General features: G+C 39.4%; 1 protein-coding gene across 3 annotated transcripts in view; it reads left to right on the top strand.

Moving 5' to 3' along the window:
* SUCLG2 (succinate-CoA ligase GDP-forming subunit beta) overlaps positions 1–7937 on the top strand; it is a 220790-nt gene extending 212853 nt beyond the window's left edge. For all 3 annotated transcript variants that reach the window (XM_069866285.1, XM_069866283.1, XM_069866284.1), the window contains one exon: positions 5989–7937. In XM_069866285.1, coding sequence (XP_069722386.1) covers positions 5989–6104 — 116 coding nt within the window. In that variant the 3' untranslated portion in view covers positions 6105–7937. The remainder of the gene's footprint in view (positions 1–5988) is intronic.
* The last annotated feature ends 4448 nt before the right edge of the window (positions 7938–12385 follow it).

Genomic DNA, 12385 nt, shown 5'->3' with positions numbered 1-12385 from the left:
GTATAAAATCTTATTGTTTATCAGCTGTAGGCCATGTTGTTTAGCTTTTTGTCATAGCAAAAAACTTTTCCTAGCTGTCATAGCTGGAAAAACATTTATCTGTCACAACTCCAAGACTTCTCATCTATTGTAAACGTTATATTTCAAGATTTCAAGAAGATATTGGAAAAGCTATTCGATTTCCTTATGAACAAGGTAGTTGTACATTGTTTCTGTTGCGATATCTGGAACTGGTATAAGAGAAACAGGAAAAGCAACTTGCTCACTTTAAACTGCAGTCTGTTAGGTCTGCCACTGGGTTTTCTTGACCTTTCCTTGCTACTTTTGATACTTCCATGATTGTATACAAGTAAGGGTGTTTGTTGGTTTTTACCACGATTTCTGGGAAATTGCAAGAAGCAAAGCAGTCTCTGGGCTGAGCAAGGAGAGTCCCGATGCTACTGTGCTGTGGAATTCGTCTGGAAGAGGTGTGGAGCAGGAAAGCTTCTGCCTGGGGGTTACCCAAAGCCCTGCAGAGGTGACTGCATGGTGCCTGTTCTCTTGTGCCTGCAACCTTTATGAGTCATCTGCTGCTTCATCCACAGAGGCCAAAGCTGAATCTTTAGAATATCTAACAGATTTTAATGCAAACATCTTTTCTTGGTCATCTTCTTTACTAGGTTTGTAATAATGCTTTTCCTACAGTAGATGCTGACTCTAGAGATGGCAATATCACATTTTCTTTAGGAAACTATGTCCCGGTATAGTACAGTAAACTCTCTCTTTTGCACAATATTTATCTCAAAAGTTTCTTAATTCCTTCTCTTATTCCTGGTGTTGCCCATCAGTTCATCCTAAACAAAGCCCTATGATGTTTACAGCCTTCACATGTTGCACTCAGAAACTGTTAGCTTGTAACTCCTGCTTTCTCTGGCACCTCTATCACTGAACCAAGCAATATATAAATATATATTTGGTTCTTTTAATCTTTCCTCAGAAATCAGTCCCTCTGGATCCTTAATCATCTTCGTTGTTCTTCTTTGAATACACACAAGGTTGCCCAAACATATAAGGATTTTGAATTAACAATGAATACAGTGGAAGTAATAAGGATACCCAAGACTTTCTCAAACATCACCAGTAACATTTTACACCTCAAAAGGAGAAAAAGGGACAAGTGCTTTTTTAAATTTCCATTTTGAACAATTTTCCAACAGAAGGTTCATGATTTATTCCCATAAATCTAACAGATTTGTGACCTGCTCTTTAAAGACTCTCTGCCCACATGCACTGTATTACAAATGTCCTGATGACTAGAGTTTTAATCAGTCAAATCTGTCTTGATTTAGCAGGATTCTGTGCACAAATCTTTGTTCTCAGTTGTATAATAATTACAAGCTGTTTTACCAGTGGATAAAGAAAGGATTACCCTCCTCTTTGAAAATGGTAACTTTATAATTACATGTATTTACTTGCCTTATCAGTAATGGACTCACCAGCTGAGATGTGGGATTATTGTTGTTTAAAAAGCTCATAAACAAATGAAGACGCCACATATTCCAAATTTTATCTTTTACAGATGTAGAAAACTAACTTCTGATTGTTTTTTGCAGCATTTTGTTCCCTTTACATTGTAATGTACTTCAATTAGGTTTCGAGAAAACTGACTCAGAGTGCTGAATGGAAGCCAAACCCTGTTTCTCTTTAATACATCACAGAGTTAGAGGAACGAATAAGAAAGAATTGTGAATTAGATGCTCTCTTCATATGCTAGAATTTCACATTCTCTCTCTTTCAACAAATGAATTCTCTGCTTCTCTGGTTGTAAGACTAGAAGAATTGGGAAGAATTAGAACTTAACATGTTGAAACACAGCTAGAAGCAAGTTCACTTGTATTCAGATGTCTGAATCCAACATTTCCTATTATATTTTCAGTCATGTGATTCGTAACCTTCTGTGTTCTTCAGTATCTAATGTGGTTTTTTAATATGTTCAGAAATCTTTTACATGCAAGTGCAGTTTTGCTTCAGTTTGTATAGCTTGCTCACAAACATGGTTTAGTATGTATGCCTGGGATTTTCAGTATCCCAAATTGCCTATCAAGAGAGAAGAATGGGGAATTGCAAAGTCATGTTTAGAACTGTATTCATATTAGTCTCTTCAGCATCTTGGCTTTAAACATTCAGCATAAATTTAAATGTGCTTAAGTCTTTCCCAGTTTGGGTGTAAACATGGGGCAGAGGAAAAGATTAAAATATTATTTGGGAAAAGTTTTTAGATAGAAAAGGGCAAATGGTATAGGCAGAATAGAAAGGATTTGTCTCTTGTAAGTAGATAGTGAAAGTTGATTTAGTCTTGACTGCAGAGCCAACAACTACAAGGTGTGTGAGCCACCAAGACTTAGTAGGTTTCCCTGCTAAAGAAGATTACTTAAATCATATCACTGGTCAAACCTCATATCACATGCTGAGTGAAGGTTACCTAGCGATGAACTTTAAACCTCTTATTCTCTGGTGCGTCTGCCTTTGAGACCCAAGAGGCTGTGAGTTTCCAGCTTGTGGGTGAGCAGAAGTTAATGTGATCTGGATCCATACTGGAGGGGGAAAATTTCGCGCTTCGTGTGCTCATCAGTGTAACATCTCAAAGCTGAACCATTGCTGTCGATAACGTAACGTGTTCACATTAATAATAGTGTCAGACATACTGTATATCATGAAATACTCTGTCACAGCAGAATGTTTGGGGTAGATCAGGTTATTTTTTTGCATTAGTTGTCTCTTTCTTAGGGTATACCAAATGTAAATAACTATGTCTTCTCCCCTTATATCTTACCTAAAAAGCTAGAAATGGCAGTGCAGTGTCTTGTGTGTTCTCTAGTTTTCAGCATTAAACAGTGGCAGTTTAGCTTGTGCCTAATGGTTTTCTGACAGTGCAAGTGAATATATGACCATTATCAAAATCCAGTTGGAGTATGGTTGGGGATGTTTTATTTGTTTTCATTCAACCTATGCAGTCCTCTTGACTCATTTGTAACAGTGTGTGATGGTATAATCTCACAGTTTATAGAGACGTGCTTTAGATAGACTACTTATTACTAGGATTTTTAGGTAGTGAGTTAAATTGATTCGCTTTGCTAGTGAAAGCAGAGATTTCAAGGCAATAGAAATATAACTGTAAGCTATTGTTTTGTACGCAGACTTCAGGAGGAGGATATTTAGAGTAAAAAGCCTGAAAGTATCTGCTGATAAAATTATATCTTTCCTGGTTTTCCTTGGAGTGTCAGTGACAGGAACAAGTGTCAGAAAGAAGCAGCTTCTTTTTCTGATCAGAAAGCCATTCCCCTAATAGAAGTCAAGTTTAAAAACAAACAAAAACCAGACAAACCCAAAACAAAACAAAAAAAGCTACAACAAAAGCCTCATTGCCTTCAGCCCTTTGAGTTTTTACCATTTCTCCATGTAGTGAAAGGCAGGTTACTTTGATCGCCTGTGCATGGAATTCTGTTTACAGTTCTCTGACACCATCCAGTGGTAGGAGGTTAATGCTAGAATAGGGGGATTAGTTGTTTGTTTATTTTAACATCTGCTGCAGTATGATGCTCTTTGTAGATTCTTAAATGTTTCCAGTGTTTTCTGAACATTTAATTTTAAGTCCCACCTATGCTTTCAGCAGGGTCTCATAATAATTTCTATATTCTTGGTATATATAAAATATTTATCATAATAGGCTAAAATCTGTCATTATAAAAGGAAAACTACAGCAAAGTAACTGCTTGCTGAAAAATATGTTTAGTTGCATGGCCTACCAATAAAGCAGTATTTTATTTAATAAATACCACGTGTACCATTACTGTTTTTACTGCAGTGAGATTTTTTTCTAGCTTTCATATATTAATTTGTCTGTAAAACTTGCCCCTCCCTTCTTAGTGGACTGTGTTTTGTATTGATTTGGTAATGCATGTTAGACAAGTGGTCTGTAGAGCAATGCAGCATAAAATAGATCCAATAGGTTGTTTCCCCTCTGACCTTTTAGTAAATTAATATTGGCCACTTAGTGAAGAGCGAATGTTAGTTTTAAATACATGCCTATCACAGACAGTGTAGTATTTTGTCTGTGGGAAAAAATCAAGGAAAGTTTTTCTGTCTTTCCTTTGTTTCCTTCTCAACACACTTTGTCTTGTAGGATCCTGTTTAAGACATCGGTGCAATCTTGACTGTTTTAAATGTTTTATCACACTTCTGTCTAGATAATTGATAAAACACTCAAGACTTGATGGGAATCACTGTACAAATGTGAGGAGTTTAACAGAGAAGAGAATCTTATTAACGCCTTCTAACTTCCTTGTACAGTTCTATACTGGCAGTTAGTAGCTTCCACGTTGTGTCGTGTAGGATGGTTGATAAAAAAAAATCAAATGTTTGTTCTTTTTTTGCCCATAATATACCTTTTTTTTTTTTTGTGTACAAAAGGTCCTGTACAGTTCTGGATGTTACTATGCAATCACATCCCCCTTCTGTCAGAGATTTTGCATGTATTTGACCTTCCTTCTCAAGTCCCACAGTGTGTCCTCTGCATGTTGATGGGAAGCATGACCTCTTCTGCCAGGGCTTTTCAAAAGCTGGCACCTGGGACCCCACATTCCTCTTGCAGACACCCGCCTCTCCTACCATGGCGTGCAACAGAGATGTCTCTGGTGTCTTTCAGTGTCCATAGCAGGGGTCTCAGATTGAGCATGCTGATGAAAAGACTTTGGAATTTCTCTATTTCTGCTGTACAATTTCAGACACTTTGTAAAGTCTGCCAAAAACCCCAAATCACCTTTAAAATGAGCATTCTGGAAGTTGCACAGTAAAGACCATGCTTCTTGCTTGGTTAATAATTAAGGGTATAATTACTGTATAGCTCAAAATATAATTAAAATTCATTTTGCTAGGTCTATTAATTACAAAGTAATTAAGCGTTTTGACAAGGCAAATAACAAGGAACTTGAGGAGGAGGAGGGAGGGTGTTGATGATCAGCTCAGGGTCTTGTGTCTGTGATGGGTGGTGCGATCTCTAAGTGTGGGTTCCACTGCCTTAGTAGGATTCTGACTGCAGGTTCTTCTGTGGTGCAGAGCACATCAGCAATCAAAACTGCCAGTTGGCTTTGATGAAGAAAGCTCTGGAGAATTCATAGTTGCTGTTTGTCTTTTGTTTTCCATCAGGAATGAGCTAGAGTAAATGGGAAAGTGATGCACTTGCTTCTTGCATGTGGGAAAAACATGCTTTTCTGAAGTATTTCTTGGCTAAATTCGATCTCTTTATGTACAAAATGGATCACTTGTGTTGTATAGCTGCGCAATATCCTTCGACATCCTTAACGGTTGGACTCGGTGATCCGGTGGGTCTCTTCCAACCTGGTTATTCTGTGATTCTGTGATTCTGTGACATGGGATAATTTAGTGGAGCAGCAGAAGAGGGGAAGATGCCATGCTGAATGCTTCACAGATCCCCTTTATAGCAGGAGTGCAAAAAAGCATATTCAAGACCAGCTCTAAACCAGTTAGATCGTTCAAGATTACTCAAATCTTTGTTTTTCCATAGCCCATTTTGCAGTTTCCAATTAACATGGATGAATTTAGTTATTGTTGATTCACTGACTGTAGATTAGCTGTACCTGGTTTTCATTAATGAATGGATTAAATCTTCTGAGTGTCTTAAGGGCCTGATGATCCATTATCCACTACTCTTGCTGGGTGTCCCTGCTGATTCTGATGGATGTTGGACTGTCGCTCTGATCTTCACAAAGCCCCTATTGTGGATGCAAGTGCTGTTTTCAGATTGCATTCACTGTCAAAATTGTCACTGAAATTAAGAGTTCCTAATTCTCAGCTCTGTCTGAACCACTCATTGAATCTGTTGTTAAACTGAACTGATGTGCAGTTTGAAGCATTAACTACTATTATATAGATTTAATAGAAGATGCTGATTTATTCATTAATATTGATTAATAGCCTGATCTTTTCTAGGAACAAATGTTCACGAAGCCCAGCGTATTCTGAATGAGAGTGGACTCCCCATCACGTCTGCAAATGACCTTGAGGATGCAGCAAAGAAGGCAGTGGCTAGTGTGGCCAAAAAATAACGACTTCAAGATCTGCTCATGGAAAGCATTTGTGTTTCACAAGACATCATTCCTGTTGTTTCAGAGAGGAGTAATGGAGTTTTTCTAAGCAGTCATTGGTATTGGTTGATTTAATTTGTGATAGATAGCAATCTCAGGCCCTAGGCTTGCAAATTAGGCGTCAGAAAATTTGCAACTATGTTCTTGAAAGGTTTGTGTCTTCATCTAATTTTGCTAATTTTGTTATTTAGAAGTGTAGTAATACTTCAGTCCATAAAGATCTTTTTCTACTTTTCTTCCAAAATGTCACTGATAACTCATGATAAGATACAGTAATTATTTAATTGACTGCTATTGACAGGACTGTTCTTCAATGAAACACATTTAGTTCACTTATTTAACAATATTTTCATTCATTTTTTATATGATAAAGAGGCAGCAAACTAATAATAGGTTTCTATTTTTTATAGACGTATACAATTATGTAAAAAATTGTGCTTACAATATCTATTTTTATTCAAATGAATGTTTATTTTCTTTTTTAGAAATCACACATTTTGCCTTAAGAAGATTTTCTTTTGTAGATGCCAAAGTACCTCACAATAGGAAAAGGAATTGAATAGTTGGTAGTGAAAGTACCTTCCACTCTTACACTGTGCCTATAAGCCGGCAAAATGTGATTAATTTTATTTTCCAGTCCTTGGAAATGAGGTGCAGTATTTCTAGCTGTAACAGTGCCATACAGAGAGCTCCAGGAGGATGTGTCTGCCAGTAAGAAAATGGCTGCTAACTTTTTAAAATAACCTCTTTCATGAGTATGTCACTGCTGTGAGGTTTTAAAATAAGATGTGAACCTGAAGCAGTTTTCTGTCAGGAGCATGGAGTATTCTCCCATTTATATAACTTCCAAAAACCATTTCTGATTTATTTGGAGTAAAACACAAATTAACTTTTCCATTTTTAAAGTATTTGATTTCTCAGGCATGAGTAGAAATGCATACAAGAAAAAAAATATAGTTTTCAGTACTCAAGATATTGACTGAGATTTATTTTGATTATATATTCTTCTGTAACAGTCAAAATTCAAGCTGTTAGTTGCACAGATCATTCATCTGGGGAACAGAAGACAATACCAAATGGCTTGTGTAACTAAAGAACTTAGTACAAATCTCCCTCAGCCCAGGAACTGCACGCTGAAAATCATCAATAAATTTGAACACTGAGCAAATGAGTAGATATTATGATCTGCTCTTGTAAATGGGGAGAGAGGTAAAAATTTGTCTAATAAATTCCTTAATTGTGATTTTTGAGCTACTGTAATCAATACCGTGTTCTACTTAGAAAAATGTAAATAAATTTTTCTTGACATTTCCATTAAAACTGTTACATTCACAATAAATTATCTGCACTAATCTCTGGTCCTTGACACAAATAGTATAGGTAGGTTGCTATCATCAATTACTGTAGGTTTTTGCTTCTCCATTCCTTTCTCTACGTATTGCTCAAGGAAAAAATGTATGAACATTAGAACAGCAATAAATATGCCACTAGTTTTGTACTTACTGACTGAATGAAGGGAATCATTAGCATTTCTCTTGAAGGTGCATAGAAGCACACTGTTTTGAAGGAAGAAATGTTTACCTCACCACAATAAATAGAAAAGTCACACTCTATTTTATATATTTTAATACTGGAAATAGAAGCATTCTGTGGAAGAACTGTTATGCAATGTTGTCACGCACTGTGCACCTAACTTCTGATCTCAAAACCATTCATTGTGTGCATACATGATTATTATTCTGCAAATTAACATTATGTATGCACTTTCATCAAATAAATGTAAAAATGATCACATTTAATGACTTTCCTTTCTATAAAGTACAAAACTTTAATTTGTCTTTTGTATTGTTTTTCCATTCAGCATTTTGTTACAGGTGGGTGAAATGAAATGCATAGGAATTCAGTTTCAGTCAGGTATCAGTATGTTATATATATATTTATATCTATATAGATCTTTTTATCTAAAAAAGTAAACCATTTTTTCTCTATGTATATCTTATACATAGTATAATGACTGTACGTACAAGTTTTATTACTCCTAAGCCATATACAGAATAGAACAGTGTAATTTATAAATTTTCAGATGCTATATGGAAATTTTCATTAGCATTTGGTTTGTACTTTTGAACGTTTGGTGTTTCACTCACACCAAGGTGCTGTTTGCTCTCTGTATCCAGAGAGAATTGCCCTCCCTGCAGAAAGTGAGCAGCAGTTTAGGCAGTTGGGAAGTTCCTGTTAATCCCCTTTGTGAAAATTTTAAGCAGGATTTAGTGAGAGCCCTTAAATGTTGACATTTCAGCCTGTATTAGTGAAGCTCTGTAGGACTGGGCACTTAGAGGGGGAAGCAGGAGGAAACTGTTAATGCTGACATTGTATTATGTCTTTAACAAGATACCTTTACGTTCTCACGGTGAAAATGTAACAGCTGGGACTTGGGGAGTAATGTCCTAAACGTGCATTTACTCTCCTATTTGTCAAGGCTGTTCTTCCCTACACGCAGAAAAGCAGCTGGTATGCAAAATGGTTGTGATCAGAACAGCTTGTCAGTGCAAATCAGCCACCAGATGAGATCCCAAGCAGGGCTGTCCCTTTGCAGCCGAGTCCACTCCCCCAGCTGGGAACAGCGCTGTGCCGCCTGCCTTACTCTCCAAGGAGAGCCTGGCCTGGTGACCTCAGGGATTTTCAGACCTGGGCATCTACACTAACTTCTGATATTACATGTCAGGTTGGCCTGGATGGTTCCGTTGTGCTGCAGTCTGCGTAGTACTTGCTGAGTGGCCTGAAACACGGGGCTAGAAGACCTGGCAAGCCTATATGCACAGGGCTAGATGCTGGCAAAACCATGCACTATGGTAAAAGCTGTCAACTCACTTAGAGAAATCCAAACCCTCCTAGGCTTAGTGCATTATTGCAGGACATGTAGGATGCAGGTGCTGGGCACCGCTAGAAGCCTCTGAACTGATGGTGAGATTTCATGCCTAGTTTTTCTTTTTGCTGACTTTCAGAAAATTGGAGTTTCTTTTGAAGTCAAGTTTAGTGCTAGCAAGGGGCAAGTGAGGGAAAGCAGATCATTGCATGTTTTGATTTATCATCTCAGATTCTTTTCCCTTCCTGTATTAAACTTCCCATTTCCTTTATCTCATTTTTCTATGACAGAGCTTGCTCTCTGTACTTCCTCACTGCTTATGGTGTCTCCCTCGGTGATGACAGAATCCACCCTGCTAGGCTTTGTTGGGTTTGTGTGGTTGGGCTGGTGGGTCTGGAAGTGGATGTGTTGTGTGAACACCCAGCTCCCACCTGGGAAGTGGATGTGCTCCACTCAGCCTGTCAGCCAGCGCCAGCCTAGTGCTGTGACGCCAGCAGGGATCAGCGACCGGGCACGGCTGGTGCACGCCAGCCTAAATGCCATCCTAGAGTTCTCTCAATGCCTCTTCCCTACGTGTCCCTTGCTGTCCCAGGAGGCCAAGACCCCGACCTCCTGCTTTCTCCACTTGCTTCTAGACAAACGCAGGAGCAAAAATGGGCTGAGGAACAGTGTGACCTGCCTGTTCAGCAGCGTTGGCTCTGAAATAGCTGTGTTTCAGAAAAGTTGTACACAGATATGTTCATAAGAGATACAATGAGAGAAAGCCATGGGAAAGCCTGACATGCATCTAAAGGGCTGTTTCAAAGAGAGAAGAAATAATTTTCCAAGGAGAAATAGTCTTTCTCAAGCCTGGTGTGGACAGGGCAAGCAGTGAAGAGCTTTGACTTTGATAAGGGACGTTTAGGTCAGACTTATAGCCATGAGGTGAGCCAAGGAATGCCCTGTGAAATCATCAGTGGATGGTTTTTAGAGTTAGGTGAGCATCTATCAGGGGTGCCTTAAGCCGACTTGATCTTTTCCTCAGGGCAGAGGGACAGATGAGGTGACCTTCCAGCCGGTTTGATAGGATTAAATGCTTGTTGGTAAAGTTTTGATTTCTTGTTTTATTCCTAACTTCTAGGTATCGGGAGGAAAGAAGAGGCCAGATCTGGTGGATTTTTGAAATAAACTGTTTTTAGTTTAGTCACCAAGAATGATTTGCAGCTGCCAGGGAAATGAGAAGCAGATTATGCAAATGCATAAAAGGCTGAGCAGAGAATTAGGGGTGTCTATCAACTTTAATATCTTCAATTTAAAAATGAACAGGTTGCACCAACAAATTTTTTTTCCACTTAATGAGGCCCATTCATAAGTAGAATGACAGGATTTGCCTATCACCCAGAGGAAATCATGGTATGTGTATTTGTACTTTGGTGCAAAACTTGTGTTGATCACGGTGATTTAAAACTTTTTTCAGCCCAGCTGCAGTCAGTTTGATGTTAGGATCCTTTCATCTGGAGACAGATGCACCCTTGGTAGAATCCTGAACATGTCTGTTCAGCCTCACAAAGTACTAGCTAAAGATTAAACGTAAAAGTATACATGGATTATTGTGCGTTGTTCCTCAGAGATAACTACTATGAGATGAGATTTAATTTATCCAAGACCAGATAGCTCCCCCCTGCAAACTGCAGAAGGATCTTTAGTGCATATGTGAATTTGACCTTTTGCATTCCCTGTCCTGCCTGTGTTTGTAGGTGCTGAGTGGTGTAGGGACAGTCATAGTAGAGTTTGCAGAGCACATGATGCTCTACAGATCTAGGGGCCATTCCCTTTTTATAGGACCTAGAGTACTGAAGAGAGAAAAAGTTTTCTGCTTATCTTGGATCCCAGTGCCAGGCTGGAGACAGGACTCCATTCTGGAATATGGGTAACTGCAGACTGCTTCTGTTGAGCTACCCTTCCACATATTGTTTACGTAAGTACCAAGTGGCCTTGATGGGCAGGCACAGAGCAAAAAACCTGCAGGGAACCCGCAGGAACTGGATGGGGGTGGAAGGTGGATCCTTTCTGGGCCTCAGGGAACTCTCTGCTCCATGTACCTCCTGTATCTCACACTGCTTCTGAGGAAGAACCTCCACTTTGGAGTGGTGATAGTCTCCCACCTCTGTCCTCCTTGTGTCCTTGGAGTACTCACACATTGTCAAGAAGGAGAAAGCAAGAGCAATGCTGTGAGGACAGTATTCCCTTATCACATCATCTTGGAACATCATCCTTGACCTCCTTGTGCCTGCATTGGCAAGGAAATAGCCTGAGCCTCATTTCCCAATTAAATCCAGGCTATTTTGTAATGAAATTAACACGTATAGCTAAGTCTGAAGAAAATGAAGTAACTGACAGAAATAGGTTATTCCACAAATTAAGTGCCGTTGGGACATGCAGCATGATGGGATTTGGGAACTGGGTCCCTCATATTTAGCCAAGCAACTCTTCTGAACACGTGCATGCTTACAAGCCATTGTCAAAGAAGTGACAGTGATAAAGTACTGGTAAGTGAATCTGGGAAAAGAGGGTTTGGAGAGATCAAGTGTAGGAGGTTTTGCGTTTCTGTAGATACAGAGATGGGAAAATGAGAAATTTGATCTTTCTATTCTAATCGACACGAAGAATTACGGGGCAGCAAAAGGCCATGCAGCTAAACAAAGCTGTTCCCTTTAAGTTTATTTCAAATGTCTCTCTGCTTCAGCTCTGTGTGCTTCAAGACTTTCCCTCTGTAATTGCCTGTGGCAGCCTCTTTACAGCTAGGTGCCGTTTGCTGCTCTCCAGCCACTCCAAAACAGAAATAAAAAATAACAGGCAAGAAAGGGCAGTGCAGCAAGTGCTCAGGAGAGACGTTCCTCCTTTGTTTCACAGATGAGTTAGTGAGGGGTTTAGAAAATGCCATTTTGTTCAGAGCAGCAGCTTTGTTTGACTCCCTGAGAACACCGGCCAATACTTAGCAGCGCAGTCCCCATAACAACTGTCCTTTCTTTTGCTTCTATTAAAAGACTTCACCCTGCAAGGCAGCACAGTTCAGGAAATGAATGGTGTTTGGTGGCTGCCTTACCTGTGCTGCTTGCTCAGCAAAACAGACCTTTGGCCCTAGCTACCTGTGACCACAGGCTTCGTTCAAAGCGCACTGGCAGCAGGGTGGTGTTAATCTCCTACGGCTGCAATATCCTGGTCTGTGGGGTAGCAAACAGACAACCTGCAGCTTTGGAGGGAGTCATACTGCGTTGCAATAGGAGCCCAGGAGAGCTACCATTGAACATCAAAGAGCTCATCTTCCCTCTGCCACCAAGCAATGAGTGAGAAGAGGTTTGCATAGCAAATGCAGAACAACTTGTGTCCTGCCCTT

The sequence above is a fragment of the Phaenicophaeus curvirostris genome, chromosome 11, assembly GCF_032191515.1.
Source record: "Phaenicophaeus curvirostris isolate KB17595 chromosome 11, BPBGC_Pcur_1.0, whole genome shotgun sequence".
In the NCBI taxonomy this organism is placed as follows: domain Eukaryota; kingdom Metazoa; phylum Chordata; class Aves; order Cuculiformes; family Cuculidae; genus Phaenicophaeus; species Phaenicophaeus curvirostris.
This window is presented reverse-complemented; position numbering and strand designations above follow the sequence as displayed.